The sequence below is a fragment of the Pseudophryne corroboree genome, chromosome 8 (assembly GCF_028390025.1).
Source record: "Pseudophryne corroboree isolate aPseCor3 chromosome 8, aPseCor3.hap2, whole genome shotgun sequence".
Classification (NCBI taxonomy): Eukaryota; Metazoa; Chordata; class Amphibia; order Anura; family Myobatrachidae; genus Pseudophryne; species Pseudophryne corroboree.
The window spans coordinates 442,806,575-442,833,690 of NC_086451.1; the positions used below are offsets into that span (position 1 = coordinate 442,806,575).

Below are 27,116 nucleotides of genomic sequence, written 5' to 3' on the forward strand. Positions count from 1 at the left end.
GGGACAACAAATCAGGCAGATTGTTGGCCAATTTGATTAAAGGACCCAAGTCCAGTACGTGGGTCAATGCCATTAATGTTTCAGGGAAAATTGTCTCAGACCCCAATACTATTTGTGCTGAGTTCATGCGCTTCTATCACTCCCTATACGCCAAGGGCCCTGATGATATTGATGCGGGCCGTTCTTTCCTTGATGAGGCTAATCTACCCACCCTCTCCCAACAGGAGAGGGACTTTCTAGAGCGCCCAATCACAGCTGAGGAAGTTATTGACACTATTAAAAGCTTCAGGAAGACCTAGCTCCCACTCTCACATCTCTATATAATCACATCCTCACCTCTAAACAGACCCCAATCAGGTTCAATGAGGCTAAGATTATTGTCATAGCGAAACCCGGTAATGACCCTTCCTTGACTAGCTCTTATAGGCCAATTTCCCTCCTTAATCAGTACTTCAAGGTTCTGACTAAACTAATGGCTACTCGCCTGCAGTCGTGTCTCTCTCGCATTATATCACCTGCGCAGTTGGGTTTTATTAAACATAGGCAGTCGGTGCAAGGTATTAGAGCTGCTCTGGCTCCTATCACCCACATTCATACTCACAAAATTGTAAATAACATTTTAATTAACCTTGACACTGAAAAGGCTTTTGACAAGATTGCCTGGCCTCATCTTGACAGAGTCTTACGCTATCAGTGTTTTGGGGAGAAATTTTGTGGCCATGTTCACTCCCTCTATACCAACCCCACTGCGCAGGTGATAGTCAACAACGTTTCTTCAACTCCCTTTACCCTCAAAAGAGGGACTAGGCAGGGCTGTCCTCTCTCCCCCCTCCTCTTTAATCTAGCTTTAGAACCCTTTATACGTTATATCATCAATGTACAGTATCTATTTTTCAAGGTATAAAAATAGGCACTCAGGAATTGAAAATTATAGCGTTTGCGGATTATATTCTTCTTCTCACTTCTAACCCCAAGCAGTCTATCCCAGCGTTGCAGGAAGCTATAGCACGCTTTTCTTCCTTTGCTGGATTCTCCATTAATTATGAAAAATCGGAGGCCTTGGCCTTATTTCGTCAAGCAACACTAGGGTAGGACACCCCTTTTCCATTCCACTGGGCTCCCAATCACATCACTTATCTTGGTGTTTTATTACCTTCTGATGCCACTCTCCTATATTCATAAAATGTTAATCCTAGCCTTAGTAAAATTCAGACTGAACTTGGTCTCTGGCAAAATTTACCAACCTTCTGGGTCGCTGTAATCTTGTTAAGATGGTCAGCTTCCCAAAATTGCTCAATGTCCTCCAAATGGTCTCTATCCTGCTCACGAAATCTGACTTATCCCTCCTCGACTCTCGCATCTCTAAGTTTATATGGTCCAATAAGCAGCCTAGAATAAGCTTTCTTAAACTGCCCCAGACAGTACAGAATGGAGGACTGAATTTTCCAGACATAGGGGGTCATTCCGAGTTGATCGTAGCTGTGCTAAATTTAGCACAGCTACGATCAGTCACACTGACATTCGGGGGGATGCCCAGCACTAGTCCGCCCCACATGTCAGTGCCGGACCCCGCCCCCCGCAGAAGTGCAAAGGCATCGAACAGTGGCGATGCCTTTGCACTTCAAGAGTAGCTCCCGACCAGCGCAGCTTTAGCGTGCTGGCCGGGAGCTACTCATCGCTCCCCGGCCCACAGCGGCTGCGTGTGACGTCACGCAGCCGCCACAGACTGCCCCCCCAACATTCCTGCGTTGGCCGAACCGCGCCCCCTAAATGGCGGCTTAACGCCACCGTCCAGTCCCCTCCCACCCAGCGATCGCCTCTGCCTCAGAGGCGACTGCTAGGCAACGATGGCTGCCATGTGCTGGCGCACTGCGGTGCCGGCGCATGTGCAGTTCTGACCCCATCGCAGCGCTGCGAGAAACTGCAGTGAGCGATCGGGTTGGAATGACCCCCATAGAGCAATACACTAGAGCATGTCTACTCTGCTTTGCCATGGACTGGCTTAGGGGCACAAACAGTTTTACTGATTCAACATTAGATTCCCAACTTTGCGCTCCCCTATCCCTTAGCTATATTTTACATGCCAGTAACACTAATTTGAAACTACCTCACCTACACAATTTACTCTTGACTTCCACTATCAGGGCATGGAGAAAGTCCAGGAAATCATAAAATCTACACTACTCTCACTCATTATTTCTTCCTCTTACCGGTAACTTAGATTTCCAGGAAGTCACTGCGTGCACTACCTTATATTTCTTCTAAATTCGGTCCCTTGACATCCTTTCTGGCCAACCCTGACTTTACTCCGGGTGTCAACCCTGCCCACTTCTCACATTGGGCATTAACAGGTCTGTTCTGGGTCGGTCAGATGGTGTCATCAACTGGAGTCAAACAGTTCTCAGACCTGAGGGGTTGAAGTGGGACATCCCCCAACAGGACTTTTGGAAGTTCCTGCAAATAAGACACTGTCACGATCCGGGTATCTGGACGCCATTTCTTACCCATCAGATGCCTCCTAAGGCTGGCTCAGCGCTCCAGGACCGGATCCCATCTGTTATCCTAATGTTCACATTCCTGCATCCTCTCCTGTCTCTCTGAGACGCTGTCACAGTAACGCCTTACTACATCTGGCATGGCGTCTCCCGCGGCCTCCGCCGCCGTCCCTGAGCTTCTGCATGCAGAGTGTCAGAGTGGCGATTACGTCAGCCGCGGCCTCCGCTGTGTCCGCGTGGTTGGATGTGCACTTGTCAGCCTGGCGTCTCCTGTCTCCAGTGGCCGGCGCCGCCATTACTGTTTTCATTACCACATGGATTACAAACCAAACTTCCCTCCAAGTGTCTGCATGGGCGCAGCCATCTTGGATTCTGTCAGCTGATCATTTCCTCCAATCTGTTGTCAGTATTGTTAATCTGCATAATTGCCTAGCCAATCCCTTCCTTGCTGCAGGTATAAATACACTGTGCCTGAGCAAGGAAGGCGTCAGTGCTTTGGTTGTCAAACCTAGTTCCTGTTTGTCTCTCTCCTGTGATTGTCTTCCAGGTTCCAGCTCCTGTCTCAAGACTTCCACCATAGAGACCCGCACCAGCATTCCACCTGCGGTGTAGCCTGACTCTCCAATCCATTGTGGATTCATCTGTTTCCAGCTACAACATTACCTGCTTCCAGCTCAGCTTCCAGCAGAGTACAGCTTCCCTTAAAGGGCCGGTGTCCTTTCTACACTTTACCACTCTCCACCGGTATTATTATTTCTCCGCTCTCAAGTTCTACATTTCAGTTCATATTTCATTGCTCCCAAGTTCATTTATTATTTAACTGGTTCCAGCCAGTATCCACTCCGTGCCAACAACAGTCTGGTTCCAGCCAGTATCCACAGCAGCTGTTTTATCTTCAGCAACCCAGCTTTTCTTGGAACACCAGCTGGCACAATCCTGGGTTATCTCCATTGCTACAGTCGGGCCTGGTAAGGACTTTCCATCTAGAAGATCATAAGAACTATCTCACACTACCAGTGCCCTGTGGCTCCTGCCATCCTGTAGTACCCAGGAACTGTATTTATTCTTTGCTGACTTTTACGTTTTCTTTTACTGCTGCTGTGTTGCGGAGTTGTCATAATAAACATCATTTACTTTTATCCAAGTTGTCGTGGTCACGCCTTCGGGCAGTTATTATTCATGTTACTTACATGTCCAGGGGTCTGATACAACCTCCCAGGTTCCGGTACATCTCAGCCCCTACAACTGAGGCTGCCTCCCGTCAGCTCAGGCCCTCAGTTGTGACAGTAAGCACTGACCTAATGAATCCAGCCGGAGACCTGGATCAAGCGGCCAGGCCGATGCAAGAACTGGCAGCTCGACTAGAACATCAGGAGGCTGCACAGGGCCACATCATCCGCTGTCTCCAGGATCTCTCTACTCGGCTGGATGGGATTCAGACAACTCTCCGTGGATCAGGCGCGTCTGGTGCGTCAACCACAGTGACTCCAGCTATAACCCCACCCACCTTACCCATTTCTGCTCCACGTCTTCATCTTCCAACGCCAGCAAAATTTGACGGATCTCCAAGATTCTGCAGGGGATTTCTCAACCAGTGTGAGATTCAGTTTGAGCTACAACCTGGCAATTTTCCCAGTGACCGTACAAAAATTGCCTACATTATTTCTCTTCTCAGTGGCTCAGCCCTTGATTGGGCATCACCGTTATGGGAGAGGTCCGACACCCTGCTATCTTCCTACACTGCCTTCGTGTCAACATTCAGGCGCATCTTCGACGAGCCAGGCCGGGTAACCTCAGCTTCATCCGAGATTCTCCGTTTACTCCAGGGGTCACGTACTGTAGGACAATATCTGATACAGTTCCAGATCCTGGCATCCGAACTGGCATGGAACGACGAGGCCCTGTATGCTGCATTCTGGCATGGCTTATCTGAGCGTATTAAAGATGAGTTAGCTACCAGAGACTTACCTTCTAAGTTAGATGAGCTAATCTCACTCTGCACGAAAGTTGATTTACGTTTCAGAGAGAGAGCAACTGAGCGTGGAAGATCATCTGCTCCAAAATCTTCTGCTCCTCCTCCTCGTCAACTGTCACCATCTAAAGATGAGCCCATGCAACTTGGCCGTTCCCGTTTAACTCCTGCTGAGCGCCGAAGACGTCTCTCCGAGTTTCTCTGTCTCTATTGTGCAGCTCCGTCTCACACCATTAATGCCTGTCCCAAACGTCCGGGAAACTCCAAATCCTAGCTCGCCAAGGAGAAGGCCGGCTAGGAGTAATGATCTCCTCTCCATCTCCTCAAGATTGTAATCTCCCAGTCTCGCTTCAAGTTGCTCAACGTTATCGGAACGTCATTGCCCTCCTTGATTCCGGAGCAGCTGGGAACTTTATTACCGAAGCCTATGTTAAACGGTGGTCCCTACCCACCGAGAGACTTCCTTCGTCCATTTCTTTAACTGCCGTGGATGGCAGCAAAATTTTTGATGCAGTTATTTCTTTAAGGACTCTACCAGTTCGTCTGAGAGTGGGAGTTCTTCATTCCGAACTTATTTCTTTTTTAGTGATTCCAAGAGCCACACATCCTGTGGTCCTGGGCCTTCCATGGCTCCGTCTTCACAATCCTACAATTGATTGGACGACTACGCAAATCCTGGCATGGGGTTCCTCCTGTGCTGAGACATGTTTGTTTAAAGTATTGCCTGTCTGTTCTTCCTCCCCCAGGTCGTCTGATGTTCCACCTCCTCCATATCAAGATTTCACGGATGTGTTCAGTAAAGCTTCTGCTGATATCCTTCCTCCTCATAGAGAATGGGACTGTCCGATTGATCTCGTTCCAGGGAAGGTTCCACCTCGAGGCCGAACTTATCCATTGTCTCTGCCTGAGACGCATTCTATGGAGGAATATATTAAAGAGAACCTAGCAAAGGGGTTCATTCGACCTTCTTCTTCTCCAGCCGGCGCAGGCTTCTTTTTTGTAAAAAAGAAAGATGGTGGTCTGCGGCCGTGCATCGACTACAGAGGTTTGAACGACATTACCATCAAGAACCGTTATCCTTTACCCCTGATTACTGAGCTCTTTGACAGAGTTAGCGGAGCTACCATCTTTACAAAGCTGGACTTGCGAGGTGCATACAATCTCATCCGGATCCGTGAGGGTGACGAGTGGAAGACCGCCTTTAACACCCGTGACGGACATTATGAGTACCTCGTCATGCCCTTCGGATTGAGCAATGCTCCAGCTGTCTTCCAGCATTTTGTCAATGAGATCTTCAGAGACATTCTATACCGTCATGTCGTGGTCTATCTAGACGATATCCTCATTTTTGCCAACGATTTAGAGGAACATCGTTTTTGGGTTAAAGAGGTTCTGTCCCGTCTCCGTGTCAATCATCTCTATTGCAAATTAGAAAAATGCGTCTTTGAAGTCAAGTCCATTCCGTTTCTAGGGTACATTGTGTCCGGTTCCGGACTAGAGATGGATCCTGAGAAACTACAAGCAATCCAAAATTGGCCGGTACCCTTAACCCTCAAAGGGGTCCAGAGGTTCTTAGGGTTCGCCAACTATTACCGAAAGTTTATACGAGACTTTTCCACCATTGTGGCGCCTATTACTGCTTTCACTAAGAAGGGTGCTAACCCGTCCAAGTGGTCTGAAGAAGCCATGCAAGCATTTCATCTTTTAAAACAAAGGTTCATCTCTGCGCCTGTTCTGAAACAGCCTGACATCGACTCTCCTTTCATCTTAGAGGTGGATGCCTCCTCCGTTGGAGTAGGAGCGGTGTTATCTCAGAGGGCTAAAGATGGCCATTTACACCCTTGCAGTTTCTTCTCCCGGAAGTTCTCCCCAGCTGAGCGCAACTATGCCATTGGCGACCAGGAGTTGCTAGCCATCAAGCTCGCTCTAGAAGAGTGGAGGTATCTGTTGGAGGGAGCTTCTCATTCAATCACCATACTTACAGACCACAAGAACCTTTTATACCTGAAGGGCGCACAATGTCTCAACCCTCGTCAGGCCAGATGGGCACTTTTCTTTTCCAGGTTCGACTTTAAACTCCAGTTCTGTCCGGGCTCTCAGAATCGCAAGGCCGATGCCCTTTCCCGCTCATGGGAGCAAGAAAATGAGTCAGAGTCTTCAGACAAGCATCCTATTATAAATCCGTTGGCATTCTCCACGGTAGGGATGGACTCTACGCCCCCATCAGGGAAAAGTTTTGTGAAGCCGATGCTAAGGAAGAAGCTCATGCATTGGGCCCATGCTTCCCGTTTTGCCGGACATACAGGTATCCAAAAAACCCTGGAGTTTATCTCTAGGTCCTATTGGTGGCCAACTCTGAAAAAGGACGTCTTGGAGTTTATTGCATCTTGCCCAAAGTGTGCCCAACATAAAGTATCCCGCCAGTCGCCTGCGGGGCAACTGGTTCCACTATCCGTTCCCCGTCGACCATGGACCCACTTGTCGATGGATTTCATTACAGACTTACCCATGTGCAACAAGTTCAATACCATCTGGGTGGTAGTTGACCGGTTCACCAAGATGGCACACTTCATTCCTCTCACCGGTCTTCCGTCAGCTTCCAAGTTGGCTCAAGTATTCATACAAGAGATCTTCCGACTCCACGGTCTTCCTGAAGAAATTATCTCAGATCGAGGAGTTCAATTCACAGCCAAATTCTGGCGAAGTTTATGTCAAGTCCTCCAAGTCAAGCTAAAGTTTTCCACGGCTTACCATCCTCAGACCAATGGTCAAACCGAGAGGGTGAATCAGGACTTGGAGGCCTTCCTCCGCATCTATGTGTCCTCCTCTCAAGATGACTGGGTTCAATTACTTCCCTGGGCCGAGTTCTGTCATAACAACCAGTATCATTCTTCATCTGCTTCAACACCATTCTTCACTAACTTTGGATTCCACCCTAAAGTCCCTGAGTTCCAACCGCTTCCAGCAACTTCTGTTCCCGCAGTGGATATCACCTTGCATCAGTTTGCCAATATCTGGAAGAGCGTACGATCAGCTCTGCTCAAGGCATCGTTCAGGTACAAGAAGTTTGCGGATAAGAAGCGTCGAGCAGTTCCTGCTCTCAAGGTGGGTGATCGGGTATGGTTATCCACGAAGAATTTGAGGTTAAGAGTTCCCAGTATGAAGTTTGCACCTCGCTATATCGGTCCTTTCAAAATTGAACAAGTCATCAATCCTGTTGCTTACAGACTCCAGTTGCCTCCCTTCTTAAAAATACCCAGGACATTCCATGTTTCCCTGTTGAAACCGCTGATCTTGAATCGGTTTCATTCCTCACTTCCTCCAACTCCGAAAGTCCAAACTCAACGAGGCGTTGAGTATGAAGTGGCCAAGTTCCTGGACTCACGTCACCGTTACGGTCAACTACAGTATCTTATTGACTGGAAGGGTTACGGCCCTGAGGAACGTTCATGGACCAATGCTTCTGATGTCCATGCTCCTGCCTTGGTCCGGAGATTCCATTCCAAGTTTCCTCAAAAGCCAAAGAAGTGTCCTGGGCCCACTCCTAAAGGGGGGGGTGCTGTCACGATCCGGGTATCTGGACGCCATTTCTTACCCATCAGATGCCTCCTAAGGCTGGCTCAGCGCTCCAGGACCGGATCCCATCTGTTATCCTAATGTTCACATTCCTGCATCCTCTCCTGTCTCTCTGAGACGCTGTCACAGTAACGCCTTACTACATCTGGCATGGCGTCTCCCGCGGCCTCCGCCGCCGTCCCTGAGCTTCTGCATGCAGAGTGTCAGAGTGGCGATTACGTCAGCCGCGGCCTCCGCTGTGTCCGCGTGGTTGGATGTGCACTTGTCAGCCTGGCGTCTCCTGTCTCCAGTGGCCGGCGCCGCCATTACTGTTTTCATTACCACATGGATTACAAACCAAACTTCCCTCCAAGTGTCTGCATGGGCGCAGCCATCTTGGATTCTGTCAGCTGATCATTTCCTCCAATCTGTTGTCAGTATTGTTAATCTGCATAATTGCCTAGCCAATCCCTTCCTTGCTGCAGGTATAAATACACTGTGCCTGAGCAAGGAAGGCGTCAGTGCTTTGGTTGTCAAACCTAGTTCCTGTTTGTCTCTCTCCTGTGATTGTCTTCCAGGTTCCAGCTCCTGTCTCAAGACTTCCACCATAGAGACCCGCACCAGCATTCCACCTGCGGTGTAGCCTGACTCTCCAATCCATTGTGGATTCATCTGTTTCCAGCTACAACATTACCTGCTTCCAGCTCAGCTTCCAGCAGAGTACAGCTTCCCTTAAAGGGCCGGTGTCCTTTCTACACTTTACCACTCTCCACCGGTATTATTATTTCTCCGCTCTCAAGTTCTACATTTCAGTTCATATTTCATTGCTCCCAAGTTCATTTATTATTTAACTGGTTCCAGCCAGTATCCACTCCGTGCCAACAACAGTCTGGTTCCAGCCAGTATCCACAGCAGCTGTTTTATCTTCAGCAACCCAGCTTTTCTTGGAACACCAGCTGGCACAATCCTGGGTTATCTCCATTGCTACAGTCGGGCCTGGTAAGGACTTTCCATCTAGAAGATCATAAGAACTATCTCACACTACCAGTGCCCTGTGGCTCCTGCCATCCTGTAGTACCCAGGAACTGTATTTATTCTTTGCTGACTTTTACGTTTTCTTTTACTGCTGCTGTGTTGCGGAGTTGTCATAATAAACATCATTGACTTTTATCCAAGTTGTCGTGGTCACGCCTTCGGGCAGTTATTATTCATGTTACTTACATGTCCAGGGGTCTGATACAACCTCCCAGGTTCCGGTACATCTCAGCCCCTACAACTGAGGCTGCCTCCCGTCAGCTCAGGCCCTCAGTTGTGACAGACACTTTTTGATAACTGGCACTAGACTCCAGAACGCCGCTAGAGAATTGACCCTCTTTGAGAAACTCTTTGTTGCTGTACTTGATCCGACCCACACTATTTCCACACTTTACAAGATTGTTTGCCATTCCCAACCTATCGATGCTCCATCCTTTGCTGTGGCGTGGGAGAGGGACCTGGGCATTTCCCTGTCACCTAGAGACTGGGAAAAAAATTTCTTAAAAACCCACACGAGCTCTGTCTGTGTCCAGGTCAGAGAGACTCAATATAAGGTTGTGACAAGGTGGTACAGGCACCCCTCTTCTCCATGCTATGTATCCCTCCTCATCAGCCCTCTGTTGGCGTTGCTCCTCCCCATCTGGCACCCTTCTACATATTTGGTGGACTTGTCCACTGATCCAACCCTTCTGGCGAGAAGTTATACATATCTCTCAGTTCATCCTTAAGACTCAAGTCCCGCATGATCCAGCATTCTGGCTTATTAATCACTCCACAATTCCAATGTCCCAACACAAACACTCCCTTTTGCGACATTTAAGCAACGCAGCACGTGCTGTGATCCCATCCATGTGGAGGTCCCACCTCCCTCCTACGAGTCGTGCATGGTTCACTAAACTAGATTATTTCATGAGAATGGAGGACCTGTTCCTCTCATCGATAGTCAAATCTCGTGAATTTGATTCCACATGGTTCCCCTGGCTGGAATAGAAGACTTCTCGGGCCTACTTAGCCACTCCCTTGGATTTCTCTGTCTCCCATAAACTTGCTAAGTGGTACCTCCCACTTCTCTTACCCCCCCTTTTTTTTTTCTCTCTCTCCCTTTTTTACTTCCTACTTCTCTTCACTTCTACCTTGTTGCCTTCCGGCGCTCCTATTCTTTTCCTCTATTAATTTTCATGTTCCTTATGAGAACACCTTTAACTACTGCTGTACAACACAGTTCTCTATACACTTGGTATATATTACCTCTGACGTGTTGATTCGCTTCTGCAGGGTTGCTAACTCTCCTTTTGACATCTGTACAATTTGATTTGTGTTTATCAGTTGTATTTGTATTGGTGTTTCTATTTTTGCAACTGCATAGGTGTTTTCCTTTCTTTGTTTATGTCTTTTAAAACCCTTAATAAAAACTGATTATATAAAAAAAACTTAGATTTCCAAAATGGGCGGGCCTCGTTTCCCTTTCACGCTTGGTGCTCCACAGGGATTACACACATTCATAACCTCAATTCTGTGAACAAGCCATTTACTTTTTCTGAAGCAGTAGACAAATATGACATTAGCACCCTTCACAGGTTTTACTATTTTCAGGCTTCCCACTATCTGCAGTCTGTCCTGTCTAAACTACACAAGCCGGACTTTCTGAACCCTCTAGATACGCTTTTACATTCTGGCATGTACTCCATTCGACCATATATGCCTGTCTATGCACTGAAATTATACCCACATCTGATCTCGCACAACTGCAAAAATGGTCCTCTCAAATCCCCTCTGTGTACCCTGAAACAGTTATGGACAGTTTTGATACATCTCTGAAACTTGTTCCAGCAAGCATTTACCAGGAAATGTCGTACATGATTTTACACAAGGATTTCATTTCTCCCAATAGAAGTCATTTAATGAGCCTTTCTGATTCGGCGAAGTGCATTAAGTGCTCTGCACCAGTGGCCGACATTATGCACTGCTTTTGGCACTGCCCCCATATACAAACATTTTGGAGTGAGCTACAGACGTATAGTTCCTCTGAGCTAGGTATACGCTTTCATTGCACTGCCTCATGGGCCCTCTTTGGCCACCTCCTCAACCAGCCAGATATTCCTTCTCAAGACAAAAAGCTAGTGGTGCTTCTGTCGGCTGTAGGACAAAAGTCCATACTCCAGCAATGGATACACGACGCTCCTCCCACTCTACCCATGGCAACCTCTAGACTACTTTTCTTATTTACAATGGACTGGTTGGAAACGTCTCTTAATAAGGATATTCTGACTACTGCACTGTTTCAGTGCTGGGTAAAGATTATTCATACGTTGCCCACTCCCACCAAATTGGCTATCCAACAAAGCTTTCATTGTACTACATGGTACTGTCATCAACTCTTGGGTAATAGACCCACCATTTCCCTCCCACAGCCTCCTTTCTACATGCTTAACACCCCCTTTTTGCCTTTCACTATTATGTTCTACAGCGTTCTGTTTTTGTTCTATATTTTGTGTTCCGTGTTGAAAAATGGGAAAAAACACTTGAAGTATTGGCCCTCATTCCGAGTTGTTCGCTCGCAAGTTGTTTTTAGCAGATTTACTCACGCTAAGCCGCCGCCTACTGGGAGTGAATCTTAGCATCTTAAAATTGCGAACGACGTATTCGCAATATTGCGATTACACCTCTCTTAGCAGTTTCTGAGTAGCTCCAGACTTACTCGGCATCTGCGATCAGTTCAGTGCTTGTCGTTCCTGGTTTGACGTCACAAACACACCCAGCGTTCGCCCAGACACTCCTCCGTTTCTCCAGCCACTCCCGCGTTTTTCCCAGAAACGGTAGCGTTTTTTCACACACACCCATAAAACGGCCAGTTTCTGCCCAGAAACACTCACTTCCTGTCAATCACATTACGATCGCCTGAACGATGAAAAAGCCGTGAGTAAAATTCCTAACTTCATAGCAAATTTACTTGTCGCAGTGCGAACATTGCGCATGCGCACTAAGCGGAAAATCGCTGCGATGTGAAGAAATTTACCAGGCGAACAACTCGGAATGACCCCCATTGTTTCAGACTATGGGATATATTTACTAAGGTGGGAGTTTTTTAGAAGTTGAGATGTTGCCCATAGCAACCAATCAGATTCCACTTTACATTTATCTAGCTGCTTCTAGAAGATAATAGTTAGAATCTGATTGGTTGCTATGGACAACATCACATTTCTAAAAAAACTACCACCTTAGTAAATATACCCCTATGACTTTTCTTTCTCATGTCTGCTTTAATGCATACTTCTTTTCTTGTGCATATGGATCTGTCATATGTTTTTATTGCACACTGATGTATGTTCTGAACCTCAATAAAACCTCAATAAAATATATATTAGGGGAAAAAAAGAATTGCTTCAACTCTTTCCTTTTTGATTCTTTTAAAACTTTTGGAATAAGAGGAAGAGCAGGAAACAGGTACACAAACTGGTAAGTCCATTGTGTCGTCAGAGCGTCTACCGATATTGCTTGTGGGTCCCTCGTTCTGGAGCAGTAACGACGAAGCGTCTTGTTGAGATGAGAAGCCATCAGGTCTATTTGCAGACAGCCCCACTGGTGAATCAGTTGTTGAAACACCTGAGGGTGAAGGCCCCATTCCCCCGGATGGAGGCCGTGCCTGCTGAGGAAGTCCGCTTCCCAGTTATCCACTCCTGGAATGTATATGGCTGAGATGGCCCTTGCATTGTCTTGACACCTCTTGCATTGCGGCCCTGCTTCTTGTTCCGCCCTGTCGATTGATGTACGCCACTGCCATGGCGTTGTACGACTGCACCTGGTTGGCCTGATTCCGAAGGAGGTATGAGGCTTGCAGGAGAGCATTGTAAATTGCTCTGAGTTCCAGGATGTTGATTGGAAGTGCAGATTCCTGACACGACCACTTCCCCTGGAACTGCGCCCCCTGGGTCACAGCACCCCAACCCCAGAGGCTGGCATCCGTTGTGAACAGAGTCCAAGACTAGATATTTAATCTCCGACCCTCCACCAGATGGGAGACTTGAAGCCACCATAGTAGGGATATCCTTGCTTTCCACTACAGAGTTATAGGGCCTAATTCAGATCTGATCGCTGCTGTGCGTTTTCGCACAGCAGCCGATCAGGTCTGAACTGTGCATGCGCCGCAGTGTGTCGCTGCATGCCAGACAGCCGATGGCCATCTCAGCCCAGCAATCACCTCAGCCTGATTCACAGGCTGATGCGGTCGCAGGGCGAGAGGGGGCGGGCAGTGGTGTTGAGCCACCATTTTGGGTGCGCGGTCTGGGCAATGCAGACTTTGCGGGGGGGGGGGGGGGCACGGCAGCTGCGAGTGACGTCACAGGCAGCCGCTGCGACCCGGACAGTGACGGGTAGCTCCCTGCCAGCGTGCAGGAGCTGCGCTGGTAGGGAGCTACTCATCAAGTACAAAAGCATCGCCGCTGTGTGATGCTTTTGTACTTGTGCGGGGGGTTAGGCCCTGACATGTGGGGCAGACTAGCCCTGTGCTGGGCGACCCCCTGCTTGTCTGTGTAACTGACTGTAGCTGTGCTAAATTTAGCACATTTATGCTCAGGTCTGTATTAGACCCTTAGTCTGATGCACGTGCAGGTGAGAACAGATCCAGTTGGAATGGTCCTGCCGTACTGTATTGCCTCGTAAGAGGCTACCATCTTGCCTAGCAAGCGAATGCACGGATGAATTGAGATCCTGCGTGGTTTTAATACCAAGCGGACCATAGACTGAATAGTCAAGGCCTTGTTCATTGGAAGGTGAATTTTCTGAGGCACCGTGTCCAGGATCATTGTCAAGAACTGAATTCTCCTCGATGGTTCCAGGTGAGACTTCTTGAAATTGAGGACCCATCCGTGACCCGTAAGCAGACGAGTAGTCAAGTTGATGCTGCGCAGCAGTTGTTCCCGGGACATAGCCTTTATCAGAAGATCGTCCAGGTATGGGATTATGCTGACACCCATCATGTGCAATTGGAGCATCATCTCTGCCATGACCTTTGTGAATAACTTGGGGCTGTGCAGAGACCAAAGGGTAAGGCCTGAAGCTGGAAATGTTGGTCCAGTACCACGAACCATAGGAACGCCTGATGAGGTGGCCATACTGGGATATGCAGGTATGCATCCTTGCCAGACAGGGATACCAGGAACTCCCAATCCTCCAGACTTGCTATCACTGCTCTCAGTGATTCCCCATCTTGAATTTGAACACTCGAAGATAAGGGTTCAGGGATTTGAGGTTCAGGATCAGCCGTACAGAGCTGTCCGGTTTCGGGACTACAAAGAGGCTTGAATAAAACCCCTTTGTGTGGAGCTGAAGAGGTACTGGAACAATAACTCCTGCTAAAAACAGTGTTTGAACTGCCTCTTGCAAGGTAACCCTTGCTATAGGTGAAGCTGGTAAGGCCGACCTGAGGAATCTGAGAGGAGGGAGTACCTGGAATTCTAGCTGGTACCCTTGGTATACGAGATCCCTCACCCAAAGATCCCGGCAGGATTCTGCCCATATGTGGGCAAAGTGTTGAAAGCAAGCAATTCCTTAACAGCCTCACTCATGAAGTTTGCAGCATCTTGGATATGTTGAAGTAGTGTAACTATCTCCTCCTGAGTTAGTGTATGCAATCCTTTTAAAATAACATCAGACCATTTGACCATGGCTCTGGAAATCCAGCTGCACACTATGGTAGGGCGTTGGGCTACGCCTGCTGCAGAATAAATAGACTTATGAGTGGTCTCCATTTTGCGATCAGCCAGCTCTTTGAGAGAAATGGCCCCAGGTACAGGTAGTACAATTTTACGTGACAGCCTGGACACAGATGTATCCACTGTCGGGGGGTTTTCCCAGATCTTCCTATCCGCTATAGGAAATGGGAAGGAATTTAGTACCCGTTTTGGAGTGGTACATTTTTTTTGTCAGGATTTAACCACACTGCCTTTGCCAGAGAATCTAATTCCTTAGAGACTGGGAAAGTTGCTGAGGATTTTGGCTTTACATTAAAATGCAATTCCTCTGTAGGTTTTGCTTCCTTATCTGGAATATTGAGAACATCCCTAATAGCAAAAATTAGGGCCTCCAACTCCAGGGGACAGGGAATTATCCTCGTCCTCCCCTAGCTCATCCTCATCTAATTCTGATTATTCAGAATCAGAGTCAGAATGCAATATATCTGGGAGAGTGCGTTTATGAGAGACCAACACGGGGGCTGGTGATCCTGTCTGTGGTCAGTAGTGGTTAACATGAATGTGTCGATTGACTGTTTCAGGGTTTGCCTCTCTTTTTTAGCCATGGCTAACTCTCAATTTGTGTTTGTAATCATATTTTTAAAGGAATCCATCCACTCAGGTTCCTTTCCATCACTACACTGTGAGGGTAATGAACATTGGGGGTCATTCCGAGTTGTTCGCTCCTTGCCGATTTTCGCAACGGAGCGATTAACGCAGTGCGCATGCGCTAAGTATTTTAGCTCAAAACTTAGTAGATTTACTCACGTCAGAACGAAGCTTTTCCATCGATGTGCTGATCGTAGTGTGATTGACAGGAAGTGGGTGTTTCTGGGCGGAAACTGGCCGTTTTATGGGAGTGTGCGGAAAAACGCAGGCGTGCTAGTTAAAAACGAAGGAGTGTCTGGAGAAACGCAGGAGTGGCTGGGCGAATGCTGGGTGTGTTTGTGACATCAAACCAGGAACGAAAAGGACTGAGCTGGTCGCAATGGCAGAGTAAGTCTGGAGCTACTCAGAAACTGCGGGGTAATCGTTACGAGAAAATTAGCGAAGCTTTCGTTCGCAATTCTGCTATGCTAAGATACACTCCCAGTAGGCGGCGGCTTAGCGTGTGCAATGCTGCTAAAAGCAGTTAGCGAGCGAACAACTCGGAATCACCCCCATTGGGTACACATTAGAGAACCCTTGTGAGGAAGGTGTAAACCTAGCCTTGCATGCAGTACACACAGACTTATTTGCAGACATGCTTTTGTAGAAAATACAGAGTTAAGAGAGAAAAACACATTGCAGTATTATAGAGACAGCACACTTATTCTAGACAACCCTGGATGGATTGACACAGAGAAAAGTTTGGACCAGCACACGATACCTCAGTCAGAGCAACGCCCCGTCGTATATATATATTATTAATTTACCTCACAGCGATTAAACCGCTGATACTGCGCTCCCCCCCTCACTATAACCCCCTGGTACCAGTTATCGTTGGTGATACAGTGGGTCCTGTGGAGGAGCAGACCGCCAGCAGCCCGTTACAGCAGCCACAGCAACAGGAAATGGCGCCTCAGAGCCGCTGGTTCCGCTCTCCGGGAAGTCCTGACCTCGTAATGGCACACGGTCCCTCTCAGTTATTTATACTGGCGCCTCCTTGTAATATAATAAAGATAAGTGCGGAACCCTTTTTATGTGAAATCACCAGTGTGGGTAGCTGGGTGATCACTGTCCCTTCATGCCGCCATTTGCGCCAGGGACCCGCTAATCGGGACCCCAGCGTATTACTCACCGCAAGAAATGGTGGTGTATCTGCACACTCACAGTTAACCAAAAATAATTGTTTCGGAACCAAAGTTCCTCTCAAGAACCCCTATAATTTATTGGTAATTACCATTTATATTGGGGGTGCTACCAACTACAGCTAGAATGAGTACCAGCACAATAAGAAAAAATAAGAATTTACTTACCGATAATTCTATTTCTCGGAGTCCGTAGTGGATGCTGGGGTTCCTGAAAGGACCATGGGGAATAGCGGCTCCGCAGGAGACAGGGCACAAAAGTAAAGCTTTCCGATCAGGTGGTGTGCACTGGCTCCTCCCCCTATGACCCTCCTCCAAGCCAGTTAGGTACTGTGCCCGGACGAGCGTACACAATAAGGGAGGAATTTTGAATCCCGGGTAAGACTCATACCAGCCACACCAATCACACCGTACAACTTGTGATCTAAACCCAGTTAACAGTATGATAACAGCGGAGCCTCTGAAAAGATGGCTCACAACAATAATAACCCGATTTTTGTAACTATGTACAAGTATTGCAGATAATCCGCACTTGGGATGGGCGCCCAGCATCCACTACGGACTCCGAGAAATAGAATTATCGGTAAGTAAATTCTTATTTTCTCTATCGTCCTAGTGGATGCTGGGGTTCCTGAAAGGACCATGGGGATTATACCAAAGCTCCCAAACGGGCGGGAGAGTGCGGATGACTCTGCAGCACCGAATGAGAGAACTCCAGGTCCTCCTTAGCCAGGGTATCAAATTTGTAGAATTTAGCAAACGTGTTTGCCCCTGACCAAGTAGCTGCTCGGCAAAGTTGTAAAGCCGAGACCCCTCGGGCAGCCGCCCAAGATGAGCCCACCTTCCTTGTGGAATGGGCATTTACATATTTTGGCTGTGGCAGGCCTGCCACAGAATGTGCAAGCTGAATTGTATTACACATCCAACTAGCAATAGTCTGCTTAGAAGCAAGAGCACCCAGTTTGTTGGGTGCATACAGGATAACAGCAAGTCAGGTTTCCTGACTCCAGCCGTCCTGGAACATATTTTCAGGGCCCTGACAACATCTAGCAACTTGGAGTCCTCCAAGTCCCTAGTAGGTGCAAGGCACCACAATAAGCTGGTTCAGGTGAAACACTGACACCACCTTAGGGAGAGAACTGGGGACGAGTCCGCAGCTCTGCCCTGTCCGAATGGACAAACAGATATGGGCTTTTTTGAGAAAAAAACACCAATTTGACACTCGCCTGGTCCAGGCCAGGGCCAAGAGCATGGTCACTTTTCATGTGAGATGCTTCAAATCCACAGATTTGACTGGTTTTAAACCAATGTGATTTGAGGAATCCCAGAACTACGTTGAGATCCCACAGTGCCACTGGAGGCACAAAAGGGGGTTGTATATGCAATACTCCCTTGACAAACTTCTGGACTTCAGGAACTGAAGCCAATTCTTTCTGGAAGAAAATCGACAGGGCCGAAATTTGAACCTTAATGGACCCCAATTTGAGGCCCATAGACACTCCTGTTTGCAGGAAATGTAGGAAACGACCGAGTTGAAATTTCTTTGTGGGGCCTTCCTGGCCTCACACCACGCAACATATTTTCGCCACATGTGGTGATAATGTTGTGCGGTCACCTCCTTTCTGGCTTTGACCAGGGTAGGAATGACCTCTTCCGGAATGCCTTTTTCCTTTAGGATCCGGCTTTCCACCGCCATGCCGACAAACGCAGCTGCGGTAAGTCTTGGAACAGACATGGTACTTGCTGAAGCAAGTCCCTTCTTAGCGGCAGAGGCCATAAGACCTCTGTAAGCATCTCTTGAAGTTCCGGGTACCAAGTCCTTCTTGGCCAATCCGGAGCCATGAGTATAGTTCTTACTCCTCTACTTCTTATAATTCTCAGCACCTTAGGTATGAGAAGCAGAGGAGGGAACACATACACCGACTGGTACACCCACGGTGTTACCAGAACGTCCACAGCTATTGCCTGAGGGTCTCTTGACCTGGCGCAATACCTGTCCCGTTTTTTGTTCAGACGGGACGCCATCATGTCCACCTTTGGTATTTCCCAACGGTTTACAATCATGTGGAAAAAACTTCCCGATGAAGTTTCCACTCTCCCGGGTGGAGGTCGTGCCTGCTGAGGAAGTCTGCTTCCCAGTTTCCATTCCCGGGATGAAACACTGCTGACAGTGCTATCACATGATTTTCCGCCCAGCGAAAAGTCCTTGCAGTTTTTGCCATTGCCCTCCTGCTTCTTGTGTCGCCCTGTCTGTTTACGTGGGCGACTGCCGTGATGTTTTTCCCACTGGATCAATACCGGCTGACCTTGAAGCAGAGGTCTTGCTAAGCTTAGAGCATTATAAATTTACCCTTAGCTCCAGTATATTTATGTGGAGAAAAGTCTCCAGACTTGATCACACTCCCTGGAAATTTTTTCCTTGTGTGACTGCTCCCCAGCCTCTCGGGCTGGGCTCCGTGGTCACCAGCATCCAATCCTGAATGCCGAATCTGCGGCCCTCTAGAAGATGAGCACTCTATAACCACCACAGGAGAGACACCCTTGTCCTTGGATATAGGGTTATCCGCTGATGCATCTGAAGATGCGATCCGGACCATTTGTCCAGCAGATCCCACTGAAAAGTTCTTGCGTGAAATCTGCCGAATGGAATTGCTTCGTAGGAAGCCACCATTTTTACCAGGACCCTTGTGCAATGATGCACTGTTTTTAGGAGGTTCCTGACTAGCTCGGATAACTCCCTGGCTTTCTCTTCCGGGAGAAACACCTTTTTCTGGACTGTGTCCAGAATCATCCCTAGGCACAGCAGACGTGTCGTCGGGATCAGCTGCGATTTTGGAATATTTAGAATCCACCCGTGCTGTTGTAGCAGTATCCGAGATAGTGCTACTCCGACCTCCAACTGTTCCCTGGACTATGCCCTTATCAGGAGATCGTCCAAGTAAGGGATAATTAAGACGCCTTTTCTTCGAAGAAGAATCATCATTTCGGCCATTACCTTGGTAAAGACCCGGGGTGCCGTGGACAATCCAAACGGCAGCGTCTGAAACCGATAGTGACAGTTCTGCACCACGAACCTGAGGTACCCTTAGTGAGAAGGGCAAATTTGGGACACAGAGGTAAGCATCCCTGATGTCCCGGGACACTATATAGTCCCCTTCTTCCTGGTTCGTTATCACTGCTCTGAGTGACTCCATCTTGATTTGAACCTTTGTAAGTGTTCAAAAAAATTTTTTAGAATAAGTCTCACCTAGCCTTCTGGCTTCAGTACCACAATATAGTGTGGAATAATACCCCTTTTCTTGTAGTAGGAGGGGTAATTTAATTATCACCTGCTGGGAATACAGCTTGTGAATTTTTTCCCATACTGCCTCCTTGTCGGAGGGAGACCTTGGTAAAGCAGACTTCAGGAGCCTGCGAAGGGGAAACGTCTCGACATTCCAATCTGTACCCCTGGGATACTACTTGTAGGATCCAGGGGTCCTGTACGGTCTCAGCGCCATGCTGAGAACTTGTCAGAAGCGGTGGAACGCTTCTGTTCCTGGGAATGGGCTGCCTGCTGCAGTCTTCTTCCCTTTCCTCTATCCCTGGGCAGATATGATCTTATAGGGACGAAAGGACTGAGGCTGAAAAGACGGTGTCTTTTTCTGCAGAGATGTGACTTAGGGTAAAAAACGGTGGATTTTCCAGCAGTTGCCGTGGCCACCAGGTCCGATGGACCGACCCCAAATAACTCCTCTTCCTTTATACGGCAATACACCTTTGTGCCGTTTGGAATCTGCATCACCTGACCACTGTCGTGTCCATAACATCTTCTGGCAGTTATGGACATCGCATTTACTCATGATGCCAGAGTGCAAATATCCCTCTGTGCATCTCGCATATATAGAAATGCATCCTTTAAATGCTCTATAGTCAATAAAATACTGTCCCTGTCAAGGGTATCAATATTTTTAGTCAGGGAATCCGACCAAGCCACCCCAGCTCTGCACATCCAGGCTGAGGCGATCGCTGGTCGCAGTATAACACCAGTATGTGTGTATATACTTTTTATGATATTTTCCAGCCTCCTGTCAGCTGGTCCTTGAGGACGGCCCTATCTATAGACGGTACCGCCACTTGTTTTGATAAGCGTGTGAGCGCCTTATCCACCCTAAGGGGTGTTTCCCAACGCGCCCTAACTTCTGGCGGGAAAGGGTATACCGCCCATAATTTTCTATCGGGGGGAACCCACGCATCATCACACACTTTATTTAATTTATCTGATTCAGGAAAAACTATGGTAGTTTTTTCACATCCCACATAATACCCTCTTTTGTGGTACTTGTAGTATCAGAAATATGTAACACCTCCTTCATTGCCTTTAACGTGTGGCCCTAATAAGGAATACGTTTGTTTATTCACCGTCGACACTGGATTCAGTGTCCCTGTCTGTGTCTGTGTCGACCGACTAAAGTAAACGGGCGTTTTAAAACCCCTGACGGTGTTTTTGAGACGTCTGGACCGGTACTAATTGTTTGTCGGCCGTCTCATGTCGTCAACCGACCTTGCAGCGTGTTGACATTATCACGTAATTCCCTAAATAAGCCATCCATTCCGGTGTCGACTCCCTAGAGAGTGACATCACCATTACAGGCAATTGCTCCGCCTCCTCACCAACATCGTCCTCCTACATGTCGACACACACGTACCGACACACAGCACACACACAGGGAATGCTCTGATAGAGGACAGGACCCACTAGCCCTTTGGAGAGACAGAGGGAGAGTTTGCCAGCACACACCAAAAACGCTATAATTATATAGGGACAACCTTATATAAGTGTTTTCCCTTATAGCATCTTTTTTATATATTTCTAAGCGCCAAATTAGTGCCCCCCCTCTCTGTTTTAACCCTGTTTCTGTAGTGCAGTGCAGGGGAGAGCCTGGGAGCCTTCCCTCCAGCCTTTCTGTGAGGGAAAATGGCGCTGTGTGCTGAGGAGATAGGCCCCGCCCCTTTTTCGGCGGCCTCGTCTCCCGCTCTTAACGGATTCTGGCAGGGGTTAAATATCTCCATATAGCCTCCGGAGGCTATATGTGAGGTATTTTTAGCCAAAATAGGTATTCATTTGCCTCCCAGGGCGCCCCCCTCCCAGCGCCCTGCACCCTCAGTGACTGCCGTGTGAAGTGTGCTGAGAGGAAAATGGCGCACAGCTGCAGTGCTGTGCGCTACCTTTAGAAGACTGAGAAGTCTTCTGCCGCCGATTCTGGACCTCTTCTTACTTCAGCATCTGCAAGGGGGCCGGCGGCAAGGCTCCGGTGACCATCCAGGCTGTACCTGTGATCGTCCCTCTGGAGCTGATGTCCAGTAGCCAAGAAGCCAATCCATCCTGCACGCAGGTGAGTTCACTTCTTCTCCCCTAAGTCCCTCGTTGCAGTGATCCTGTTGCCAGCAGGACTCACTGTAAAATAAAAAACCTAAGCTAAACTTTTCTAAGCAGCTCTTTAGGAGAGCCACCTAGATTGCACCCTTCTCGGCCGGGCACAAAAATCTAACTGGCTTGGAGGAGGGTCATAGGGGGAGGAGCCAGTGCACACCACCTGATCGGAAAGCTTTACTTTTGTGCCCTGTCTCCTGCGGAGCCGCTATTCCCCATGGTCCTTTCAGGAACCCCAGCATCCACTAGGACGATAGAGAAAAGGGCTGTATTGTCAGTGCACACAAGCAGTGGGTTGATTTCCACTCTTCCATAAAACTTGACTTTTATTATTAATCTCCTAAAACAATAGGTTGCTTTTATTTAATCTACAAGGTGAGGCGAAACATAAAGGTTAAAATCATTGACATAGACAAACATATAAAAGTGCAATAGAAATTAGTAGATGTGAATAAAGATTTAAAAAATGTGTGTCGGCATGCCTTATTCTAATGTCCACTAACGATATTAAAGTATTTACCCTACGTTAAACCAGCATACAATTCTTCTTTAATTTATCACTATTCATGTATTTGTAGATATTGATCTCATTGTATGTTCATTGTGAGATCTTAATTCAAAAAGAGAAAATATATTTGTTCATATTAAATCTTGGATCACAGCACATGAGTCACTTGTAATTCACTGTTTCTATTTCTTTTTCTATTTCTTTTTCTTTCTTCCTTTTTTTTATTGTAGTATTAGACACCTTTAACCATTATCTGATAGGTAATAAAAAAAAAAAAGACATCTAATAATGAGGCATCACAATTGATATACTGCAAATATATCTATTTTCCTCATATGTATATATGTCTATGTGATTAGTTGAGAGGGTGCCACTAGTCTTAAATAAATGAGGATGCTTTTCCTCTAGAGACAATAAATTTGTGAGCACCGGGTTACTATCACTATCACATAAATAATTAATGTATACATATATCCTCTATAAGGTGTGTTATATACTCAACAGATTATACACTCAACAACGCTCACTACACTCATGAATACCATACCTTGCTATGTAACCAGTGTCATTATTACCTATCAGATAATGGTTAAAGGTGTCTAATACTACAATAAAAAAAAAGGAAGAAAGAAAAAGAATAGAAAAAGAAATAGAAACAGTGAATTACAAGTGACTCATGTGCTTGTGATCCAAGATTTAATATGAACAAATATATTTTCTCTTTTTGAATTAAGATCTCACAATGAACATACAATGAGATCAATATCTACAAATACATGAATAGTGATAAATTAAAGAAGAATTGTATGCTGGTTTAACGTAGGGTAAATACTTTAATATCGTTAGTGGACATTAGAATAAGGCATGCCGACACACATTTTTTAAATCTTTATTCACATCTACTAATTTCTATTGCACTTTTATATGTTTGTCTATGTCAATGATTTTAACCTTTATGTTTCGCCTCACCTTGTAGATTAAATAAAAGCAACCTATTGTTTTAGGAGATTAATAATAAAAGTTAAGCTTTATGGAAGAGTGGAAATCAACCCACTGCTTGTGTGCACTGACAATACAGCCCTTTTTTCTTCTTGTGCTATTACTCACCGCACCATGTCTTCGGCATCTGTTAGGGGAGGCGGCAAACCCGAGGGGAATGAGATCAGGAGCTCAGTGTCCTGTCAGCAAGGATACGAGCCATTAACTCTAAGGAAGTTGGTTCGGTCCGTCCCCCCTAAGTCCCACAACGCAGGCAGACTGGTTGCCAACCAGTGTGCCTGCAAATAATAAACTAAAAGAAATTTCTGAAGAAAACTCTCTGGAGAGCAGAGGAATGCACCCGGCTCCTTGGGCACATTTTCCTAAACTGAGTCTGCTAGGAGGGGCATAGAGGGGAGGAGCCAGCACACACTATTGATTTCTTAAAGTGCCAGGCTCCAGTGGACCCGACCTATACCCCCCATGGTAATCTTCAATTTCCAGTATCCACTAGGACGTCAGAGAAAATAAAAAAAATCTCATATCGACCTTTTGTCATGTCGACCTAGAACATGTCGACCTAGGGACCATGTTGACCTGGAAACCCTGTCGACCTACTGCATGTCGACCTAATGACTGTCGACTTAAGTGTGGTCAACCCAATGACCCATACCCAGCAAGAATCACTAACGTTTGACAAAACCAGAGATTATACCCCAACATTACTATGGCTCATGTCGGGCAAAGGATGGACTGCAGTCAGGAGTATTTTTGACTCCTTTTGTCCTCCAGATCAGACGAGAAATGAGTACAGAATCAGATACATTCAAATAAAGGTTAAGCCTGCCTTTAGCTCTCTTCATATAGCCTATTCCGACACATCAAGGTCAACAACACCCAGAAATTGACTGTAAAGTTACTTAGAGGTCTATTTACTAAGCCTTTAAAGGACCTAAAGTGGACGGAGATAAAGGACCAGCCAATCAGCTCTGAACTGTCATTTTTCAAACCCAGCCTGTGAAATGGCAGTTAGGAGCTGATTGGCAGGTCCTTTATCTCCGTCCACTTTATCTCCATCCAAGGCTTAGTAAATAGACCCCTTATTTACTTATAGTCCATGTTGGCGAGAGGAAGAATGCTGCCAAGGCTCTAGAAGATGACATTGGTCAATTCTACCTCACCCAAGAGGCAATCATCTACCCAAAGCATAGAAAGAAACATATTCATTCCGATTCCCTTACAGTTTCTGTTGTAGGTGGTGGCATACTGTACCTTGTCTATAAATATATTGCTGATCTCCTGTGCAATTTGAAAGTTATCCTCTCCCACGCTTTTTGAGGCATCCATGAGTATGAAGATGTTTATAAGGCCACCTTTTGTTATTCCTATCTTACGGACTGTTTGCCCTGTAGGTAGAACAAGAGAGAATGGATGGTTACTGTATAATGGTTGAGAGAATCATAGAATTTGAGGGCAGATAAGAACCATATTTTTATCTCAAAACTTATTTGATCCTTATTTCTTTGTAAGGATATCCTTATGTCTATCCCAAGCATGTTTAAATTGATCTACTGTCTTAGCCTCTACCACCTCTGATGGGAGGCTATTCCACTTGTCCACTACCCTTTCTATGAAGTAATTTTTCCTCATATTTCTCCTGAACCTCCCCCCCCCCCCTCCAGTCTCAGTGCATGTCCTCGTGTCCTATTGTTTCTCTTCATATGGAGAATGTTTCCCTCCTGGACTTTGTTAAAACCCTTGATATATTTGAAAGTTTCTATCATGTCCCCCCTATTCCCTTCTCTGCTCCATACTATACATATTGAGATTTTTTTAGTCTTTCTGGGTATGTTTTGTGATGTAGGCCATGCACCATTTTAGTTGCCCTTCTTTGTACAGTCTCTAATGTATTAATATCCTCTTGAAGATATGGCCTCCAAAATTGAACACAGTATTCTAGATGAGGCCGTACCAATGACCTATACAATGGCATTATTACTTCTTTCTTTCTGCTGCTGATTCCTCTCCCAATGCAGCCAAGCATCTGATTAGCCTTCCTCATTGCCTTGTTACATTGCTTACCTGGCTTTAAGTCATCTGAAATAGTGACTCCTAGATCCCTTTCCTACTCAGTAGTTTCCAGTATAGTGCCATTAATACTATATTTAGCCTTTGGATTTTTGAGACCCAAGTGCATGATTTAGCATTCTTGGGCATTAAACTGTAAGTGCCACACTCTTGACCATTCCTCTAGTCCATAGGTTCTCAAACTCGGTCCTCAGGACCCCACACGGTCCATGTTTTGTAGGTCACCTGCAGATTTTTAAAATGTGACAGTTGGTGATACACAGTGCAGCTGCAGGGTGACATGGAAACCGTGAACCGTGTGGGGTCCTGAGGACCGAGTTTGAGAACCACTGCTCTAGTCTACCTAGATCCTCAGACATTTGTTTTACCCCACCTGGTGTGTCTACCCTGTTGCATACATTTGTGTCATCGGCAAAAAGGTAGAGAGAGAGGCAGAGAAATCCCACAATAAATATTTATTTCTATACAGCTACGCTGAGGTGTTTAAAGAGCAAGTATAGAAAGGCTTTACATAAATTATATATCAAAGTTAATGTATTACTGACGTGAATATACTGGGCCTTATTCAGGTCGCATCGCAAACATGATGCGACTGCAATTTCTAAGAGTGGTGCGCAGGATGGGAACGGGTCGCATTAACTGCGAACGCCTCTGCCTGTTTGACAGGCAGAAACATGCAAAGGATGGGCGGGGGGCATTCGTTGGTCATTGTGGGGGAAACAGGGTGTGTCGTCTGCGTTTTAGGGGAGGCTGCATGTCGTCACACGCAGCCGCTCCGAACTAAAAAATGGTGGCAGGACTCATGCAAGAGGCATCTCTAGTTTCTGCGGCCACGCACTAATTGCAGTGCGATCGCAATTAGAGTGTGGTCAGAGTTGGTGGGTGGCTGGTAGCATGCTGGGCGGCCTTGCCCTGCAATGGGCGGCCCCCAACATGCAAAAGAACGGATTGCAAATTCTGATTTTCAGCAGACTTTGCAATCCGTACTGAATAGGGTGCTCTGTATGTATGAAGTAGAGTATTTATACTTAACTAAGTAAATATGAAACCCTCTGTTGCTCAGTATGACAACAGTATACAAAGTGGTAGACCCATACCCTTAAGCCTCGGCTATGGCGTGGGTGGAACTGACCAGACCAGAAGGCCCCCGGAATACAAGCACATTGGGGTCGATTCAGAGATGGAAGCAACCGCACGTCTGTATGCAGCAGCTGCATCCATCAGAGCGACCCTACACCTTGCGGCCACAAACAGCCACTCCGGGAGGAAAAAGCACCGGGCCGCCTGCCAATGCAGCCAGGCTGCTCAGGCAGGGGTCCCCCTCATATTGATGCGTCCGCAATTAAATTGCAATTGCAATTAAATTGTGGACGCATCGTAAGGCGGCGCCACACACATGCTGGGCAGCCTTGCCCTGTGCTGGGCGGCCCCCAGCATGTGAGGAGATGGACGCAGCATCCATCTCTAAATGAGGCCCCTTGTCTTATAGGAAGTGGGCACAGATGACTATGTCTGGTGCAGGTCAGTGGTGATACAAATACTGGGCACTAGAA

The 27,116-nt window shown here is 46.9% G+C and overlaps 1 protein-coding gene across 1 annotated transcript in view; it reads right to left on the reverse strand.

The window, feature by feature from the left end:
- LOC134949511 (complement factor B-like) overlaps nt 1-27,116 on the reverse strand; it is a 295,509-nt gene that overhangs the window by 182,306 nt on the left and 86,087 nt on the right. The window contains exon 6 of the mRNA XM_063938124.1: nt 24,748-24,881. Coding sequence (XP_063794194.1) covers nt 24,748-24,881 — 134 coding nt within the window. The remainder of the gene's footprint in view (nt 1-24,747; nt 24,882-27,116) is intronic.